At 40.7% G+C, this 21,874-nt stretch overlaps 1 protein-coding gene across 1 annotated transcript in view; it reads left to right on the top strand.

Annotated features, from left to right (window-relative positions):
• The window catches only part of ube3c (ubiquitin protein ligase E3C), a 30,012-nt gene extending 15,416 nt beyond the window's left edge, over positions 1-14,596 (top strand). Inside the window, exons 15-24 of the mRNA XM_085468246.1 lie at positions 455-559; positions 1,045-1,132; positions 2,838-2,935; positions 3,365-3,497; positions 6,231-6,478; positions 9,211-9,423; positions 11,357-11,545; positions 11,633-11,699; positions 11,806-11,936; positions 13,496-14,596. Coding sequence (XP_085324372.1) covers positions 455-559; positions 1,045-1,132; positions 2,838-2,935; positions 3,365-3,497; positions 6,231-6,478; positions 9,211-9,423; positions 11,357-11,545; positions 11,633-11,699; positions 11,806-11,936; positions 13,496-13,666 — 1,443 coding nt within the window. The 3' untranslated portion in view covers positions 13,667-14,596. The remainder of the gene's footprint in view (positions 1-454; positions 560-1,044; positions 1,133-2,837; positions 2,936-3,364; positions 3,498-6,230; positions 6,479-9,210; positions 9,424-11,356; positions 11,546-11,632; positions 11,700-11,805; positions 11,937-13,495) is intronic.
• Positions 14,597-21,874: the final 7,278 nt, after the last annotated feature.

The following is a 21,874-nucleotide window of genomic DNA, read 5'->3' as shown; positions in this document are numbered from 1 at the left end:
GGACAAAGGTTCAGTAATATCAGTGTAACCAAATGGAAATATCATTGCAACCCTTCGCCCTTCTGCTACAGCTCTGTGATCCAGTGCTGCTCGGCCTTTTGCTTCCTCTGTCCGATGGCTGATGTCAGCAGACCTCGCCAGTAATTAACAGGGCTGGACGTTGAGGGATGGCGCAGGTCGTTTTTCTTTTATACTCCCCATAAATGGCGCACTAATGGCTAAATTCTCAAATTGCTTTTTCTTTTTCCTCCAAGAGGAGGCACCTCATCCTACTGAACAGCCTATACGTGAAAGAAAAAAACAGCTGCTCTCCTCTGAAAATAGACTTTAGCCGCGGTTTTTAAGAATTCTTGTAGGGATGCTGATGTCAGACTTAAAGATGTTAATGTGGTATGTGTATGGATGTGTGTGTGTGTGTGTGTGTGTGTGTCTTTGTGTTTGATTTCCACTTTAGGTCATCACTAACTTGGTGAAGATGGTGAAAGCTCGTGACATCCGCCGACCCTTCTGTCCGGCAGGTCACTGGCTCTCGGAGGAGGTCAACATCCGGGCCGATAAGGTATTTACCTGTCATCACAGCTGTTTGGTTCATTGTTACATTGCGTGTTCTGCATTGGTTTAATTTTAATAGACAGAATTATAAAATGAATTTACCCTCTTAAGGGTAAAATGATCATCACAACACATTTTATCCCTTCTAACAAGGTGAAGACATGTTTAGAGCAAGTGAGAGGAGTTTCATAAACTTCAGCTTCTTTTCTTTTCTTTTTTCGTTGCACAGAAGAGCATAATTTCAAGAGGTGGTAACAGAGTCAGCATATTCTACTGTTTGTAGCTGAAAAGTTAATGAAAATTATTCTAAATTAAAAAAAAAAAAAAATAGTTATGTGTACACCACTGCTGTAAAAGTAAGAAAAACTTTACAAAGACTTCTTATTTTAAAGATGTTTTGGGCTTGTAAAGTCACCTGTAACCCTTATTCTGGCTCGAAGGCACAGGCAGGAGCTTCAGGTTCATCATTATCTTCCTCTCTTTTCTCTCCAGGTCACCCAGCTGTACGTCCCATCTGCAAGACACGTATGGAGAACACGGAGGATGGGCCGCATTGGGCCACTTCAGTCTACACTGGATGGTACTGTAATTTCTGCTGTTAGGTGTTTTTTTTTTTCCCCTTATAAAAAGATGGGTGTCAAATTGAGCCCCTTTACCTTTTTCTATGTCATCTAATTGACCTTCATATTTATCCTGCTCTGAAATCGCAGAATAGTTGATGTTTATTTGTCATCAACTGGAATGACTAGACTCTTAAGCCTATTATCATCAGCGCTGTTTAATGTACACCACACAGCTACTCCTTTGGCATTTGGCAAAGTTTAGAAGCACATAATGTTTGTGTCAGCTTGATAAGTAGTCCAAGAAATCACAGTAATTGCTGTCCAAAGTCACCTTCTCTGTGTTTGCTTTTCATATATTATGGAATTGTGCATTGATAATGTATCTGATAAGAGAAGTTTGAGTGTAAAATCATGTTTGTGTAAAGGAAGTGTTATTGCTGATAGCCAGTAGATTCTTCCTCAATGAGTGAGATAAAGAGATAGAAGTACATTTCCAGTACCATAATGTTTCATTCACAGGCCTCCCAGGGATGTGAAAAGAAGCTGCAGAAAAGTCATTAACCTTCCCCATTCCTACCAAGATATATTAACCACATTTTCTCTTCATTGACTCAATTAGGCACTCAGGAAAATACACTGACGTCGACACGGGGCTTCATCAGGCTCACTTTGGGTTTCTGTGAAGTACGGTGTGAAAACAAGCTGATAAAAATGTGTGTATGATCTACCCAGTGCCACTCAGAGGCCGTGTGGGATAAATTCAATTAGCGTGAAAGTACCTGATGAAGTCAGCCACATCTGGTCCACGTGTTTGTCTGGCCTTTTCTCATTTCCTTAAATGGACAGCCCCATGGCTGATGAATGAGCAATGTATTGACCACTCAGAGGCCATATTTCTCCTCAAAGATGGAAACCTGATGGGAAAATGCAGATCAGATTGACTAATTGGGCAGAATAATTGAGCTGCAGTGGACACGGAGGAGGGTGAAGAGCGGTTTAGCTATTGTAGCGTTTTTTTTTCTTCTGTGGGCTAAACAGTCTAAATGCCAAGTTTAATACAAAACAAACAGCAGCCTAATGGATAAAGCCCAGCAGGTGGATGGACAGGTCACAGCTGGGTTAATTAAAAGGCTGTAGGGTGGAAAGGGTATTTAATGGTTGGCCTGTGGACCGATTGAAGTTTTAATCGTAATGCTTAACAGTGAGGAGCGATTATGTTAGATGAGTGTTACAGAGTGATGTTGGAGAGTGTGCTTCCAGCTCAAAAACCACTTGGCTGTTAAATTACAAATATTGTGTATTAATGAACAATTATATTGCACATACTGAGGGTTAAATTCATCGGCGTAACTTTGTGCTGAACATTGGGGGGGTCAAGATCTGTGTCTAAATAAATAAATAAATCCCCAGATGAATAAACATGCAACTATTTTGCTGGTATTTATGCAAGATAATTCATAATTTTATTGGGGGGATTATATTGGTTGGGTCATAACCCCCCTGGGAATTACGCCCCTGGTTAAATCTGAGACTCATGAAGTTACTTTTTTTTTTTTTTATAAAAGCACAAAGTATTTAGATCATGAGTTTTTTTTACTGTGATTTGGACAAAAATCACTAAATAACTATATTGTATAAAAACAAGAAGAAAATGACTGATTCCCTGCATTAAAGCAATCGCTAAAATATCGAACACTGTGGGTTTGTTTTTTGTTTTTTTAGTTGGTTTAGAGCCTCCACAGCTGTCTGTGTCCGAGGAAAGACATCTGGCCATCCTCACCGAGCTCCCATTTGTGGTGCCCTTCGAGGAGCGAGTGAAGGTACTGCACCGCTGCTCCATACTCAGCTGCACCATAAGGCTTTGAGTGTTGTATTATAGTGATTGCCTTTATATAGTATACATATAATGCTATTAAATTTGCTGGTTATTTTGAGAATATTAAAGCTTGCCAGTAAGTATTTAACACTGTGGTAACAACTCGAGTGCAGCGCTTTACGTCTTTGTAGCTACATTCATATTTTTTTTATTGATTGGAGGTAAAAGTAGAGGAGCAAAAATCCATTTGTTTCAGTTATCCAGTTACATATTTGGATTTTACCCATCATTGGTTAGCAGCGCTTTGCTTTTAGGAATTGTTCGTGTTTGTATGTTCAAAATCTAAAGCTCAAAATAATTCGCAGGATTAAACATTTTATAACTCCCAGGATTTGTCACTGACCCTGTCACCGGGTTCATGTCTGTCTTGTAGATCTTCCAGAGGTTAATCTTCGCCGACAAGCGAGATGTGCAGGGGGACGGCCCGTTCCCCGACGGCATCAATGTCACCATCAGGCGCAACTACATATATGAGGACGCCTACGACAAACTCTCTCCAGAAAACGGTACTGCATGCGCGTTACAGTTTCAATAAAAGAAAACTGTAATACGTGCATTATTTTGTGGGTAAACAATGTGAAGCGAGTACATCATAGCACATTACACCATAGAAAACGTGCAGCTGCGTCATTCCGAGCACAAGAAATGAGGCGGCATTCTGTAGTAAATGCCGATAATGTTCCCGAAACTCTTGTTATGCTCCATTAAAATCTTAATATCAAGGATCAAGGTTTTGGTTAGCAGCAAAGATGAAGGTTGGCTCTCCTGTGCAGAGTATTGAATTTCAGTAAAGCTGTAATTGTGGTCGCGATTATTATAATGGAGCGCATAAAAGCGGAATCAATTATTTTAAGTCACCTCTTTTGTGTTTGAATTTGAAAGGGTGCTCGAGAGGGAGCAATCTGATTAAAAAGAGTAGTAGGAGACCTGGGCTAAAGACATGATCTATATCATTCATGTGTGTATATACGTTATAGCTGTCTTGATTTATTGCCATACATTAATTATTCTGAAAGATGACCTTTTACAGAATTTGATTATAATATTTTGCAGGTCAAGAAAGTGCTTTAGTGCAAAATATGTTTGTTGGATTAAAACGCACAGCACTTCAGACTTGTGGGAATATATACACCTAATGTCCACTTCATTAGGTACACCTTGCTTGTATTGGGTTGCCTTCAGAAATGCTTTAATTCTTTGTGGCACTGATTCAAAAAGATGCTGGAAACATTCCTCTGAGATTTTGGTCCATGTTGACTTGTTTCTATATCACACAGTGGCTGTAGATTTGTCGGCTTCATATCCACGATACTAAACCCATGCAAATTGTAGCCTCAGTTTCTCTTTCTTAGTGGACAGAAAACAGCTGCAGTGGCACCTGGTGTGATCTTCTGCTGCTGGAGCCCACCTACTGCAAATTTCAGTGTGTTGTGTGTTCAGAGATGCTCTTCTTCTACCGTGGCTGTAATGAGTGGTTATTTGTGTCTGCCTTAAGCAGCATGACCATTCTCCTTTGAACTTTGACCTCATCAAGGCATTTTCATGCAGACAATTACTGCTCACTGGATATTGTCTCTTTTTTGGATCATTCTCTTTAAAATCTACAGATGACTGTGTGTGGAAAATCCCAGCAGATCAGCAGTTTTTAAAATACTCAGAAAAGCCCGTCTGGCACCAGCCACCATGCTAAAAATTACTTAAATTATCTTTCCTCCTCATTCTGACGATCAGTTTGAACATCAGCTGGTTGTCTCGACCATGCCTATACGCCTAAACATATTGATTTGCTGCCTTGTGATTGGCTGATTACATATTTGGATTAATGAGCAGTTTCCCTAACAGTGGGTGGCAAGTGTATACATTAATACTGTTTTTACATTTTCTGATGGTAAATAAGTTCAACCCTCTAAAGGAACCTTTTAATATTTAATAGATCGATAATAATAACAAGTCAAAATAATTGCAATTTTATTAATTATTTAAAAAAGGAACCAGTCAGCTCGATAAAATGTTCAAGTTTTAGTTTTAATATAAAGGTGACATCAAAATGGAACAGGAATATTTCCTGTCGGCTGCACTGAATATGAAATAATTTAGTCACTGTGTAAATGGTTTCACAGGGTTACTCAGAAGGTCAATGAGGGCAAAAGTTAGGAAGAAGGTAGAGGAAGTTATGTAAGTGAATGTTTGCAAACCTCCACTAATGTGATTCTGTCAAAATGGCCTAAAAATCTGGACTTTGATCTTAACTTTTACAAGTTGTTGGGCCTCTCCGCTCATTTCTTCTCCTTTGCTGTGAGGCATAGATTACTTTGATGTGTTAATCACTGTTTTTTTTATATGCATTTAATTGTTTCTATTCACAACAGTTTATATTTTTACTTGCAAAACTGATTTCCTGCTTAGAACAAAATAAAACTACATAAATATAGGGGTATTTTAAACAATGGGGGTCATCCAGCTGATTACCAGGAAGGGCATGTTTGGTAAACACAGTCACATTTCATTTGTTAGCTCATAAAAGCACTTAGAAAATAAGTCAGCAAGGTTTGTTTAATCGGGGGGAAAAATCAGACAACAGATGATTTTAAGCTTTAAAAAACATATGAAAGTGTATTTTTTATGATTAGAAATACTGAATGCAGTGTACACGTGATGTAAAAAGCAGCATGTTGTGACTGCTGATCCACAGGGCTGCCAAAGAGTTACAAGAAACTCAGTCTCCTAACTTCCAAGAGTAACCAAGGTCAAACCGAACTTTAAAGTAATGATGCAAGAGTTCAGTTTTGTCCTGAATTATAACAATCTCACTCCACTTATATCACAGGAAATGGTTTGTTTCCTTATATGCCTTTAAGCTAAAACTATTGTTTTAAAGCTAGCAGCTAGCTTTGTTGTGAAAACCTCCGTTTATATGCTGTTCTCTCAATTTCATGGCAGGAAATAGGTTTGTGATCATAAAAACTGACAACATGACCATTAACTGTTAGACTGAAGATACTGGCAGTGTGTCTCAATTAATTTCCCTGCTGGAAATTACTATAAAAAGTAATGTGAAGTGAAGAATAAAAAATCTCTGAGATCTTCAGGAGGCTGTTGGTGACATTTATGGAGGGAAAATAAATTCAGTTTACTGTGACCATGAATGTTATCAGAGAGTGTCTTTAATATTTATTCTTGTTGTACCTTGATGAAATCTTCCTGATGTCCCGTGTCTTTTTTTCTTTCTTTTTTTTAAGAACCGGACCTAAAGAAGAGGATCAGAGTGCACCTGCTGAACGCTCACGGTCTGGATGAGGCGGGAATCGACGGAGGTGGGATCTTTCGCGAGTTCCTCAATGAGCTCCTCAAATCGGGCTTCAACCCCAACCAGGGCTTCTTCAAGACGACCAACGAGGGCCTGCTGTACCCCAGCCCCGCTGCAGAGATGCTGGTGGGAGACTCGTTCACCAGACACTACTACTTCTTAGGCAGGATCCTCGGAAAGGTGAGCCTCCAAAGTAAAACACTAAGAAATATTAACCTATATAATGGAGGAGTTTGTCAAGAACTTAAATCTGGCACTTGCGTGGGCTTTATTTTCATTAATGAGCAGTTTGCGTAATCTGTTGATAGCATTGTTTTTCTGCCCCTTTCCTTGCCTGATGGCACTATTTATTAGAGCCTAATGTTTCTAAATCATCCTTAATGCATGCGGTGGTGATTGTTTATCAAGATGCCTCCTTCAGGGGTGTGCGTTGTTGGGAGGGGGGGGGGGGGGGTACCATCTCAGTCTGGAGAAGAATTACCTCATGACAAGCGGTCGCCTCTCAATTAGATCTTCCATTAGCCGATGATTCCTACCTCTTGTTTGTGTAGTGATCACATTTGGTTGGCACTAAATCAGCAGCTCGTCAGAGACAGGACATAAATAAGCGTTCAAAGCATGTGGTAATAGCATTTTGATCTCTTTTACAGTCAGGAACATCCAGGTCTCTTCTCTCTTGCTCGGCCCTGGGTGGTCCAGTCCACTTATCAGAGCTCTGAGCCCCCCCCTCCTCTCCTCTCCTTTCTTCTTCTTCTCTGCATTCTGTGGAAGTGAGACATGATCAATCAGCAGTTACAAGCTCCCCACCCCTACGTCTTGCAACATTGTGCTCCCCAGAGCTAATGGTTCAGGCAATTAGGCGGTGGGAAATTAATTTGAATTTGACTTTCAATTAACCTTACCTTAAGTTCCTCTTTCTCCATAAAAATGGACGTTTGAGTGGCCACTTGAGAGGTGTATTGATATTTGTTTAGTGCCGTTATTGCCTGGATAAAAGGCAACCGTTTATATAGATTGGGATTGCATCACCGCTGCTGCAGTGTGCACAGTTCACGGCGCGGCTCAAAGGACACAGGAGATTAATATTGTTAATTAATGTCCGAGGCGTGCCATTGTTGTGGAGGTGATGTATTACAGGCAGGAGTGGCTTGTCTGGGGGTACTCACTGAAAGTGGATTGAACATCAGAATAGAGGCCGGCCATCATCCTTCTTCCTCACTTGTCCACCCAGCTGACAAGCTGAAAGATTTAAGCCACAAATGGGAAAACATGAAAACAGGTTACTTTGCTGCTGCGGTGGCATCGCTTCAACCTAAAGATTAAAAAGTTGCGTTTAATCTAGATGGGAGCATGCGTTTGTCCAAATATCAAGATTCTCTTCCAGCCTCTTCGGCAGTGGCCTTTTCTCTTTGTGAACTGCTTTGATCCGACCCAAACACCAGCTCTCTGCACAGTCTGCTCTCTGACTGATAGTTCTGCACTGCTGATTGATAGAGATGCGTTTGGAAGGCATTATAATTTTATTGATTTTTAATGTTGTAAATTAAGGAGTTTATTTGGCAGCTAACAGAATGCACCTGCAATGTTGTTGGCATTTATTCCACCTGATGGTGCCGCGATCTGCTTTAATTGCGTTGCCACTGCACTCACTTATATTAAAAGGGCCTGGGCCATAATAATTAATTCTTTCCAGCCCAAGTCATTTTGGCACAATTTCTGGCAATAAACACTCATAAATAAAGTAAATGGCATTGAAAAAAATAAGGCTACAGGTTTTTTCCATATACTTAATGCTGCCTCTTCCCAGCACAAGTGTTATTGATAGGTTTCAAGGGGCCACGCCGCGCATATGGTCTGAAATGAGTCGCGGCCACGAGAGAAATGCTAAGTGGATTATTTTGCATGAAAAATAGACAATGTTTGGAGTTGCACAATTAACCTGTGTTTAGAAAATAGCCGTGATTTATGCTTGCGTGTGTGTGTGTTTAAGATGCATGCATTATGGAAATCCTCTAGATTTATAATCCATTTAGCTGATGCGGTCAGGGTTTTTAGCGCAATCATTTATAAAGACCTGTATATTTTAATGTCTCCAATGGGCTCTTTTTCGGACTATTCAAGTACATTAGCTTTTCGTTTTATGAGTCACCTGCCCGGCTGTGGTACTTAATGGCATTTAAGGTCAAGGTGAGAATTGGCATTTATAAAGTTTGAGTCCGGTGAAGCAGAAGCGTGTGTGTTTGCGGTAGGTTGTTTTGTGTATTTTCAGATGTGATCAGATGAAGTCTCTATCACTTCGTTCATTGTTAGGAGTTTCAGGCAAATGTGATATTTTGTTATTATTTTTTTTCTTTAATTTGTGCTTGCTAGCATTTTGGTTGCTGCTGGAAGCAGGCTCTTAGTTATTTAATTGTGGTGTTTGATGCAATGAAACTAAAAAACAAAAGGGCAGAAAAAATGGCCACTTGAGGTTGCCTCTAAAAGTGAGTAAATCTCTGAAGACGCTGAATAATTTAGGAAGCGACGTATTTGGTTTTCCAAACGGTACAGTGTTCCCGTTCACCTGGACTGTAGTTTGAATATATTTGGCTTCTCTGGTTGGACAAATACAAACTCTGAGGGAGGGCACGATTGATACAGAGAAATACATTTTAATTGGAATCGAATTTAGAATCAACTCCCTGTATTAAAAGTTGCCTTAATGAGATGTTGCTTACTGCTAAACTTGAATGGATTTGGTGCGGTAAAGGTAGATTTTATGCTGAATGCAGAAAATATTATACAAATCAATTTTGAGTTTTTGTCAGAAGGTTTAAACCCTCAATTAAAAACCCCCAAAACAAAACAGAATTTCGTGGCAAATTATTTCTTGATGCAGGCTTTAAGGGATTAACATCAACATTTTCCCGCAGGCGCTTTATGAAAACATGCTGGTGGAATTGCCCTTTGCGAGTTTCTTCCTGTCCAAGCTTCTTGGAACCAGCGCAGATGTGGACATTCACCACCTGGCCTCCCTGGACCCAGAGATGTATCGCAACCTGCTTTTCCTCAAGAGCTACGAGGGTGACGTGGAAGAGCTGGGCCTTAACTTCACCGTGGTCAACAACGATCTGGGAGAAGCTCAGGTGACCGGGGTTGGGGACAGGGTGGGATTTAGTTGGATAAATGATTCACGTGTACTTTTTTTTTTCCATCTCTTTGTATCCTGGTCATGCTTAGCCGTCTGTCCTTCCTCCTGTTTGGTTTCTCTTTGTGGCGTTAATAATTCATTTCCCTCATAATGTACCACTTTTCAGCTCTGAGAGAGATAAAGCACGTCACCGCTGTCACCCTAAGCCCTGCTGCGGTGCAGCGAACACAGCAGCTCTGTTGACCGTTCCACCTGCCTTTCCCCGAGAAATTACCTCACAACACGCCTGACAGAAGCAGCTAGCTGCTCTTAAGCACGCCCCCTCCAAAGCTCAAGGCTCCGGAGGTGAACAACCACCATCACTCTGAGTCACCTAAGCCCAGACCTGCACTCTGCACGGAGCTCCTGTTTACTCAGGGTCTTAGCGCGTCGTATTAGCTCTTCTCAAACACCTGAAATGGTTGAGTCACGGTACAGCCCTCCTGGTCGCAAACACGACAGGGAAAACAATTTGTGAAAGATTAGGCACACACCCGGGAGCAGTCTGCCCTGCATTTGCCCTCGTGAGATAGCCAGAGCAAGCAAGATAACAATAGTAATTCTCTTACATTAGCACATAATCAGAATCCACTGTGAGTGAGAAAAAGACAGAAAATGATTAACTTTAAGTTAGACCACAAGCAGTGCAAAGGTAGAAGCTGAAAAATAACACAAAAAACCACAAGAAAAACCGCTTACATTATAGTGCGGTCTGGCTGAGTATTGCGGCACTGAACGCCTTTGTGAAGCTTATCGATCAGTTTTTGTTAAGAATGCGTCAGAGGTGCTGATTCATCACCGCTGCAGTTTCAGACAATAGTTTTTATTTTAGTTAAACAAATATCCTGTAAAGTGTTTATCGGTCAGTTTTTGTGACCGTCTGCATGCGACCATTGTTAAAAGCGGCGTTCCTGTTTGCCACGTGTTGGAGGTTTATGAGAAAAATAACAAACAGAAAGGGAACTGGTTCCAGCATGACAACCTGATCCAACGTGGCAGCTGAAAGTTGTTCACTGCAAAACGATGATGTTGAGCTCATTTTAGTCGAGCTATCTGTGACAGTGATGCTGAAAATCAGTGCAAGTTCATATTTTTCTTCATCCGGAAGAGTTTGAGCTGATAACTGGCACTTTAGGTAGAAAGACACAGAAAGGTGGTTATCCATATTTTGGCCAGCTGCAAATAACACACTGACTAAAATTAGGAAAATTAATGCAAACCCAGTCCTGCAGTACCTTGAGATGAGATTTAATCCGCCATGTGGATCGTCCTGATTAAAACTTTTCACATTGCCACGTGGTGCAGTGTTGCAGTATTTGCAGGAAATGCAGCAGCAACAAAGGCAGTGAGTATTTTTTAAACCCCTGTAATCAATTTATTGGAGTAAAAGAAAGAGGAAATAAAGTTTCTGAAGTCACGTTTATACATGTGAGTAATTTAATTGTCTAAACACTAGATCTCATATCCCAAGACAGCGTTGGAAAAAGATGAACATTACTTTTTTTTTTTCTTTTCTTACTCCTGCGGATGCTATGATGTCATCGCACTGCCAGCTTTATGAACTGAGATGAGCACATCTTATCAAGTGCTAACTGCTCTAAAGCTAATGAAAAGAGAACACTGGGCCAAATTGTATTGGACCAGATGTTCAGTAGTCGGGCTATATTTGGAAACACTGAAGTGCACTTCTCCTCACACTTGCATGGAGAGAGCTTTACCTTTAATCAAAGTGCTGCTGAAACTATTTTAATGACCTTTGTGTTATTGAATTAAATCCTGCACGTTGCAAATAAATACTCGAACGGTCACCTCGCAACTGAAGAACTTTAAAGAGAAAATGAAGAACTGTGAAAGAACCGTGTAAATGCCTCGTGTGCCTTCTGATGCAGGTGGTTGAGCTGAAGCTTGGAGGCAAAGATATTCCTGTGACCACGGCAAACCGAATAGCCTACATCCATCTGGTGGCTGACTACAGGCTCAACAAGCAGATCAGGCCTCATTGCCTGGCCTTCAGACAGGGTCTGGCCAATGTGGTCAACCTGGAGTGGCTGCGCATGTTTGACCAGCAGGAGATTCAGGTATTCTACACGTGACATAAATAACTGAACCTGAAGAAACATAAAATGTGTTAAAGAAGCTAAAAATATGCTTTATACATCTTAAAGGTTCTGATATCTGGGGCTCATGTGCCAATTTGTCTCGACGACCTAAAAAACTTTACAAACTACTCAGGTAGGTACAAAGTGCTTTATTTTCTTGTGTATGTTTTTTCTGCAAATTCTCATTTATAGAACTGAGAAATTTCATTCTAACTTTACACCCTCATCGTCATCTTCAGGCGGGTATTCAGCCACTCATCCCGTCATCCAGATCTTCTGGGAGGTGGTCGAAGGATTCACAGATGACGAAAAGCGCAAGTTGCTGAAGTTTGTCACCAGCTGCTCCAGACCACCGCTGCTGGGCTTCAAGGTGATGTGGACTCCCCCCCCTTCTTCTCTCTGCACTTGCCTTGCCCACCATTATCCTCTGGTTCTCCATCCTCAACAGAAGGGAGTGTTCCCTCTTTAATAGGCTTGTAATGAAAATGCCCAGACTGATAACAGCTTAGAAAATGATCGTTTTCAAATTAGCTGGCGATAAGACCCGAGTCTTATCACCACGTCCACTGTTGTTTTATAGTTCATGACCTTCCTCTGCAGAAGAAGTCTGTCTGCAGCTTCGCATGCGTGGGCTTGGCTGGAAAAACCTTGGCTGGTCAAATATTGCCGCTCAGAACTTGGTAGCCTCTTGAACTTTTCAACTTTGCGCGACGGGGCAGAAAGCAGCAGTTTTCTGCGAGATTAATATGCAAGGAAACTCCATCCATCTACTTCTGAAGACCGTTTGCTGAATCATTACCGCTAACCTCCTATTTCTGAAATGATTTCCTAATTGGAAGCTGTTTCGCTTTCTCACTGACTTGATTTGTGGGACACTTAAGTAGTTTGAGATAGGAGAAAAAAGGAGAAAGTGTTACTCTGAGCCATTAAACAATTTTTATGTCATACTTTGTCAAACCAGAAGGTGTAATCATGATATGATTGGTTTTAGTACTCCTTGTTATTGTCATCGGTTAAGAAAACTTGATTTTTGCGCTGTGGGGAGCAACGCTCTCCTCCTCTCTGTGTTTGAGTGTTGCCTTCACTCCACCATTGATAAATATGACTCCGCTCCTCCCGCCTCCGCTCGTCTCTGGGCTGCAGAAGGCGGTAATTCGTAGGGAAGCGGCCCCTGACCCGGCCCTCAGCTCAAGCCAGCTAAGCTTTAATTAGCTGTCGTGATTCGGCCCAGGATTCATTAGAGGAGAAATGGCTCTGTCAGGAGAAGCCGTTTAAAAAAGATGATGGAAACTCTCCATTTTTCCCCCCCAAAATGATGCCTGCGGTAATGACACTTTCTCAATAAGCAACGATAGTTTAATACGGTAATTGTCAGAAAAATGGGGTCATTATGGCCAAACCCCTAAAGAGCCATTTAATCGGGCAAGTGTGGCCGCTGAGCCATCTATGCTAACTTTAAAAAGCAGGATGAAATCAGGGCGGAGTACCTGGTGCGTTGGCCCGGCCAGTGATGGAAACGGTCCGTGTCACCGCCTGCGGATGAGGTGGCCTCATCGGCGAGAGGCTTGATTTAAAAAAATGCCAGCTAGACAACATGAAATGACCATTCCTCCAGCGTCTCATCCAAGGGTCAAACCGTGGGCTGATTTCCCCACTCGGTACCTTTCAAGCACTAAGATTATTTCCTCAATTTATACTTCCACTGTATTAGCTTAGCACTTAATGTCTCTCTTTTAACATTTATCCCCTTGTGGAAGTTGACAGTTATTGCTTAATCTGAATTGGTTTTGAAATTGGGATCATTACGGACACGTGTTGCCTGTCGCCTCATTTTTTTTTTCTTTTTAATTTCCATGGTTCTTAAACGCCTCGGGGATGTAGAGATTTCTCTCTATCAGTTTCTAATTGAAGCCCTTCACTCATAAACAGGAGCTTTACCCGGCCTTCTGCATCCACAACGGAGGGACTGACCTGGATCGCCTGCCCACCGCCAGCACCTGCATGAACCTGCTCAAGCTCCCCGAGTTCTGCGACCAGCACCTGATGAGGAACAAGCTGCTGTATGCCATCGAGTCATCCTCCGGGTTCGAGCTGAGCTGAGCTGAGCTGTGCCTCCAGACATGGACGCCACAGAAGTGGCTTTGGGGTGAAAGACTGAAAATAGACGAGGGAAAGCAAACCATGCACTGACTGATTTTACTGTTTGTGTGTGTGCGTGCGTGCGTGCGTGCCAAGCCGATGGTGAGGAAATGCTCCCCCACAGACTGAAAGAAGGGTGCTTTTAAATCATTTGAAATGTTGAATCCCTTCTTATTCTTCAGACAGATCAGCAGCTTAGTTAAATTTTGCAGAAGGTATTTTGTGCATACATTTAAAAAACAAACAAAAAAACAAACAAATGTGTAACTGAATGGAGAAATGTTTTCACCAAAGATTAAGCGGCATCATGTTGAAACAAAAAAAGGCAATATAACAACAGACTGGGGGGGACAGAGTGGGCAGGACTGTAAAGCCAAGGGCTGTGGAGGCAGGAGGAGCTTTTGTGTACAGCCGTCATGAATTTTCACGTAGAGGTCGGTGAACCTGCAGGTTTTTGTGATTTCTCGAATTGTTATTATTCCTAGTATTAACCGTCGTGTCTGATAACGATACAGTAGGTGTGCACACGCCATCTGAAGAATAGAAATGACTTGTCTTGCTGGATGTTTGGGGAGGGGAGCACTGAAGGTTGTTTTTTTTTTTGTGTGAATATGTATATGTTTACAGCTGCTCTTGTATTATTCATCTATTCAGTATTTGTACAGGTTTGTTTTTCCTCTCTCCTTTTCACGTGACGAGTTTCTGTTTTCACACACGTTTGCTTTAAGGTGAACGACCCCCCCCCTCTCCTTCCTCCTGCAAGTTTGCTTTTTAGTAGGGGGAAGCAGCAACTGTGTCATGTTTGATGAGGCTTACAGATGATCAGTGTACCAACAGGCTGAAAAAAAAATAAGAGTGTATGGAAACAAATAAACCCACTTTTCTTTTTGATTTTTTCCCTCCATATTTTCTTGTTACTTGTAATTTACAGTAATGACCGAGACATAAAACAGTGCTTTGTGGGAAAATCTCCTCTTGAGTTTTATGGCCTCTGACATATAATTAAAGAAACATCCAGTTAAGAAACACTGAGCAGAACTATTCTGGCCTTGAGATGCATTATCGGGCTGAGCACAAATTAAGATTGTGTGCGTTTGTCATAAATCTACCTGGCCTCTAATGCAGTGCAGCCCTTGAGGAAGATATCCATCCCTATTTGGACCGAGTCCATCTCTCCATCCTCGCTTCTCCGCCAAAGCAGCCAGCTCGCTGCCCCCCTCTTCTCATACGCCGCACATCCTCTGGGCCAGAGAACTCAAAGTGGTAATTGGGTCTTAAAAACCAGACTTGTCATTGAAATGAGGGATTCATCTCAATTACTATAAGATTTATTTAAGACTATTACCAAGTGATGGATTATAACTGACAAAGTTAATGCAGGATGTTGTGAATCATCTTCACTGCGTATGCTACTTGAGCTTGCTCATAGGATTTTTAAGGGCTAATTGAAGCTTTTAGGCTTGTTTATCTTGCAGCGTAGCGAGGAAGCATCAAAAAAATCACTTGAGGGTGTTTTGAGGGGGGTGGGATTGTAGCCTGCTTTCCAAAACAAGATACCAAAGTGAGTGTCCCTGCGAAGCTGGCATGAAAACATGGAAGCAAACCTGAGGTTTAAACTGGCCATTTACTGAGCGCACTGACCAAAAAAACTGGGACATAGCTCCAGGTTGTGGATTAAAAGATCTTAGTTAAGTCTCTGCTAACATATTTCTTGTAGCAGATTGCCACCTGGTGGTCAACCTTTAGTGCTGCATGGAAACGACTTTGAAAACACCTGAAGACCCTCTGGAAGCCTTTCAAGGTCACGAACCAATAACAGAAATATCAAAGCAATGAATTCATTTGTTTTTATGAATATGGCTCTCCTGGCACTGAAGCCTGTGAAGGAAATGTGGGTTCAGTGGCTTTGGCATAGCAGTACATCAGGACAGGGAGTGCCTGTGCTGCCTTTCTGCCTGTCTAGACATGAAGACTGATCAGCCCAAGCTTATTTGAGTTGTGGTTGCCGTTTAAATTAAATCTGATCGATTTTTAAGTCTCATTCTTGTTGTCGCCCTACTTTGTTACCACGTCAAATTCAGCCACAGCGATCACAGAAAGGCGAGAAAATAAAGAGTCTTAAGTGAAGACTTTCAAAGTATGGAAAAGCACTGACCTATGCATGATATCTATTTTTGCTGTGATTCCTCCCGCTCAATGGGTCTAATTAAATCCAGACTGCCCTTAATGCCCAGTATAATTAATAGCTATCTGTCATTTTCATTGGGTCTTCTTTTGCTGGCAAGAGCTCCGGCCAGCTTTTACTGCAAAAACGACCTTCATCTTCCATTTAAAATCAATGCAGGCCTGTAATTTCAGCCTCACTTCGGTTTGAAACTGCAATAACCTGCCCTGCTTTATTTGACTTCTTTGGGTTAGGATGAGTTCACCTCACTGCTTATCAGTTCCTCAGATATGTCTTCTGTGCGTATCCTACATTTCTAGAGTGTGACCCAAGGGGAGATCATCTTTTAAAAAATAAATAAATAAATATTGAAAGCCAGTATGCAAATGTGAGAACTTTACCTTCTTATTTCATAGTTGAGATTTAGTGTTGAAAATAAGCTCAAAATTGAGTCTGAGCCTTTTCTTCTGGTTACATTTGACAGTTTTGATCAAACAGTTTTATAATATCTTATAAACAGTCTTATAATATCGTATAATATAAACTAGGCCCTGGCTCACTAAGCCTTTTTCAGTATATCAAATTCAGCCCAACTCTTACACCTGTGCAGAGGCGTGATACTGAGAATTATTTACAATTAAAAGTCCCACTATCACACTGCTAGTGTAGTGGGTATCCTCTTATAGCAGGGAAAACGGGTGAGCTTACATGGAAACCTGTCCCTCCCCTCTCAATGGTTTTGGATCAGGCTTATAATTACAACAGACACAGGTCGTATGTTTCTCGTGCGCTCGACAGGTGGCGCAAAAAGCCGTTTGTCTGATTCTTTTGCTCCCTGAATGCCGCGTGAAAGCGCTTCTTATGATCCGGCACGTTTCTAGGTTTGTTAGGGGATATGCGAGGCACGTGACAGCCTCGTTTCATCCACTGTGCGCGCGTGAACAGCAAAGTCTGGTGTTGGGTGTCATCGCGGATGTGTGAGCAGGACACCGCAACGACGCTGCTGTCCACGCTCAATGACGTGCTGCTTTCAGGTGTCCCTCGGTGAAACGCGTACCATCAAAATTACCATAAAACGGGAAATAAAAACAAACGACAGACTTTGCAAATTTCAGCGTTTCAATGATTAAAACATTAATATAAAAACTAAATTGAATAAAAATAAAATGAGTTTTAATGATAGTTTTAGTTTTTGTCAGATCCCAGATCTAGATCTCCACAACGTCCTCCTCCCCTCACCCCAACCGCTCGCGGCACATGACGACCCTCCCTGCTGCAGGTTTCTTCCTGTTGAAATATTATGGAAAATGTTTTCCTTGCCACTGTCGCCAAAACGATTGCTCACAGGGCTTATATGATTGTTGGGGTTTTCTTTGTATTAAGGAAAGTGTTGTTGTGATTTGGTGCCATATAACTAACCTTAAATTGAATTGAACTGAACAGAAGAAAGGTATTCATTTCAACCAAGGTATGCAGAAGAGCATCTTTGAATGCACAACATGTCAAGGCTTAAAGCAGATGGGCTTCAGCAGCACCAAGACCACACCGTGGGCTGAAGCTGTCAAGAACAGGACAGTTCACAGCTACAGTTCACACAGGCTCACCAAAAGTGGACGATATATGAAATGAAAAAATGTCGCCTCAAGCTTATGGAGTCTCAGTTTCTGCTGTGACATTCAGATGGTAGGGTCATTTTTGGGGGGTAAAGATAAGAGCGTGGCTCCATCCTGCTTTGTATCAACAATTCAGGCCACTGGTGGCTTAATTGTGCCATTAAGTTATTTTATTACATGTAAGTTTTGAAATATTTTTGTTATTTATGTACAGTATAAAATGTTAAATTTAATGGAATCTGGTCAAATTATTATTTGATTAGTGTGCATTTAGTTAATACCAGCGCATCTCCATTAATGATTGATTGTTTGAATAAATAAACCTTTAATTATATATCTTTTAGTTGCATTCATGTTTATTGAGGTTGAAAACTTGAGGGGGACATGTTCTTGGGACAGTTTGGGCCGCTTAGTAGCAATTGAGCGTCTTTTAAACTCCACAGTCTGCCTGGTACTGCTGATGACCATGTTTATCCTTTCATGACTGCAGTGTACCCATCTTCTTAATGGTTTCCAGCAGAATAACGAACCACGTCACAAAGCTCAAATCATCTCAAACTGGTTTCTTAAAGAAAACAGTAAGTTGACTGTACTCAAATTACCTCCACAGTTTAGATTGCAATCCAGCAGAGCGCCTGTGGCACATGGGCTAATGAGAGATTCTCTTGAGGAATGTGCAGCGAATAATTCTGCAGCAACTGCCGATGCTATCATGTTGACATGGACCAAAAACTCTGAGGAATGTTTTCAGCACCTTGTTGAATCTGAGGCACAAACAATAATGTGTTGACAGCGAGTCAAGTGCTTGTGTTGTATTATCTCATCTGAACTTTCTAAATCTCAGTCTGTCAAATATTATCTATATTGCAACTGATCTAAAAGAAAACCAACAGTGACAGTGATGAAAACTACACTGAAATTAAACATTTTAAACAGTAAATGTTAATATTTTATTTTCTGTTCTTTAACATTGTCCTACATTTTATTTATTTATTTATTGTTTACTGCACTAAATCTCATATTAGCCCTGTGATAGACTGGTGTCCTGGTATAGACTTCAGCCACCCTGTGACTTTGAATTAGATGGGTGCTCAAAAAAATGGATATATAGATGTAGTTTTATATGAATTACACAGAGTTTTATATGAGAATGTGCATTTATCTGGGTGGTAGGAACTGGTCTGGAACATTCACAGTTTCAGACCAGGTAGATTGTTGACGTATGCTATCAGAGGGTCCCATGTTGTGTGGAATTTGCTGATGGATCAGTTGAGAGTACATCTGATTTTTTCCAGCTTGCCATTTTGCATAACATCCCTTATCCAGTGGTGGTGTGATGGAGCAGTAGTAGACTTCCGTTTAAATAAAATCAGGCGTCTTGCTAATAATGACGAAAAGGCAATGACCCTCTGTAAACGGGCAGGGGGAGCAGCAGTCATTATACCAGAAAAATTGAGACCAAGGGGGAAGGCAAGATGTTATAGGCATAGGCTTTAGAGATGACATCAAAAAATGATAACCAGAAGGGAGCAATTGTCAGACAGGACCAGAACATATAAAGGGAAGTAGCTGGAGTCTGTTTACATCTATCACACAATGGCTCTACGTTTGGAAATATTTTTGCTAGTTTAGCTTTTGAGAAATGTAACCTGTGTAACACTTTGAATTGTATTAAGGAATGTCTTGAACATATAGAAGACGAATGGACCCTGTTAAGAGCCATATCCCACTCTTCATAGAAAATGCTTGTTTTGCAGGAACTGAGCTAACAGGTGGCCGTGACCGATATCAGGCACCAGTTATTGTGTCTACAGCTGCCTCCACACATTCTTTTATACTGATATGTCTGCAGATTTCTAAGTAATTATTCAGTTGGTTAAAAAAACTATAGATTCTAGTGATCCCAAATAAAAATCTAACCTAACAAAACCTTTTAGTAAATATCCTCTCACTTGTCAATGGCAGTCATCAAGGGCAGTTTCGACTGATTACCCTCATTCAGCAGGCAAAATGGCTATAACAATGCAGAAATTTTTTTCCCCTACTCATTTATAAATAGTTCAGGTTATCCCGTTGATATTAATAATATTTGTCACTGAGAAACAAAGTTAAGTGTAAACTGAAGGTCACTTTTACCCCTCTATGTGGACCTGTGCTTACATAGTGATTGTCTACCTTATTTGAGCACTCCAATTGCCGTCTTACTAAAAACCTCATTCACACATTTGTTCAAGCACCTTTTGCCCTATAATTCACACACTTACAAGGGAGGCAACTCGGGATTCAATGTCTTGCTCAATGACACTTTGACATGCAGACAAGGATTGAAATACCAATCAGTAATTAACATTGGTAATAGCTGTAATTAAAATAGTTTATCACATTGACTGTTCTTCCTCTCTTTAAGACAATTTGGTGCTTTACTTTGTGCTTATGAAATTTATTTATTTATTTATTTATTTTTCTCCCGCCTGTCCCATTTGGTTCTTTAGCCATCAGAATTGTTGTCTGAAGACCAACAAGGATACCCAATGGATTTACTTTGCCAAATGGATCATCGTGGCATTGCCGTATTGGTCCATTTGGTCGATCTTTGTTTTTATTATTTATTATATTTTATTTTCAGATGTTACAGACGGGACAGACATGAGTGAGAGATAGGAAAGGGAGAAAGAAAGAGGAAGGAAAGGAAAAACAGAAGGGGAGAGGGACGGTGAGAAAGGGGGGGAGAAAAAAAATAAAAATCTCCTGGATCACCTGTTGAGAGAAGAATAGAAAACAAGCAAAAAAAGACAAAAAAAACAAAAAAAAACAAAGCAACATACTAAACACAACACCATCGCATTAATCTAGCTAAGTGTAAACAGCAGTAAATACTAAATATTCAATGTTGTTGTGCAGCACGCAGGACAGATGTGCTTCGAAGTAGCAGCCAAGAAAGGTGTAATTTGGGTCTACGAGCAGTGAACACCCGTGTGCATACCTGTGTGGATCAGCGCGCTTGTATTCCAAAGGTTTCTCCATGTAACGATCTGCTAGGGAGTGTGGGGGGTGCTTATGAAATTTATAAAAGTAAAATACAGAAAACTGTTCTTTTTTTAAAAAAAAAAAGAAAAAAAAAACAACCCCAAAAAACAACAACAATAAAGTGCAAAACGGAGAAGTTATAATGCTATGAAAGCCACTATGAAACCTACCTGTCTGTGGAAATGAGACAAATAAAAATCCGCCTATTTCAGCTTTTAGGTTTCAAAGTTTTAGTTTCATTTTGACAAAGGGCTGGGACGAAGAAAACAGATGTATCCATGCACTACATTCGCTATTTTCATCCACAGGTTTTTTTTTTAATTCAGCAAAACTAATACCATAAGGTACAGATGATAGATTTCACATTTTTGGTAATGAAATATTTAAACATTATTTGTTTGTTGTTTTAAATTCACAATCTGGAAGCTTATTTCTGCCAGTGGAAAAAAAAACCCTGAATTAAACAAAACAAACAACTACTTTTTTGCCATATATAATTTAGAATTTGGGTTATTATCTCAAACATTTTAAGCATCTAGTTAAGCATCTCAAAATTCTGACTTACTAAATCAAAGTTTTTGGAGAAAATAACTAAAAATTGAGAAAATAACTAAAATTATTCAATCAAAATTTTAATTTAGTTCTTTCTGTCAGTCAGGAAATTTTTTTTTCAGTGGAGGAAACATAACACATTACACAGTTTTACAATAACTGATAAACAAAATTTAAAATGCAATCTATTTAACACTGATCTAGTTTAGTCTGGGGCAATCGTGGCTCAAGAGTTGGGCGTTCGCCTTGTAATCGGAAGGTTGCTGGTCAGAAGGCCCGGTGGCGCCAGTGTTCGGCAGCCTCGCCTCTGTCAGTGTACCCCAGGGTGGCTGTGGCTACAATGTAGCTTGCCATCACCAGTGTGTGAATGGGTGCATGACTGGATGTGTAAAGCGCTTTGAGGTCCTTAGGGACTAGTAAGTGCTATACAAATACAGGCCATTTACCATTAGTTTTCTGTCAGCAAGACTCAATGTAGATTAAAAATCCACATATAGCTCTGGAGTCTGAAGTCATAGGTTAGAGAACTTCCTCACACAGACAGTTTGTGAAAAGCTACACCGTACAACAACCTGAAAATGTTTTACTTTGACTTAAACTATCAAGACTTAGAAACAGGCCAGCAAAAGTAGAAATGTTATACCAGCAAATGTAATTAATTCCCTAAAACAAAAGGGGTGGGGGTATATTGCAACCTGGGCTGGGGCCACCCCATGACACCCATCTGGACACGCTCCTGCACGGCCTTGACGCTATGGGGTCATTGGGGCGCTCTCCACTTTTTCAAGGTTTTTTCACGTTAACCTCTTATAA

This window comes from Copadichromis virginalis, linkage group LG9 (genome assembly GCF_057382275.1).
Source record: "Copadichromis virginalis isolate Kocher_CV1m ecotype Utaka linkage group LG9, C_Virginalis_male_GT1.1, whole genome shotgun sequence".
NCBI classification, from domain to species: domain Eukaryota; kingdom Metazoa; phylum Chordata; class Actinopteri; order Cichliformes; family Cichlidae; genus Copadichromis; species Copadichromis virginalis.
Note: the sequence above shows the minus strand (reverse complement) of the source record. Positions and strands in the feature narration are given on the sequence as shown.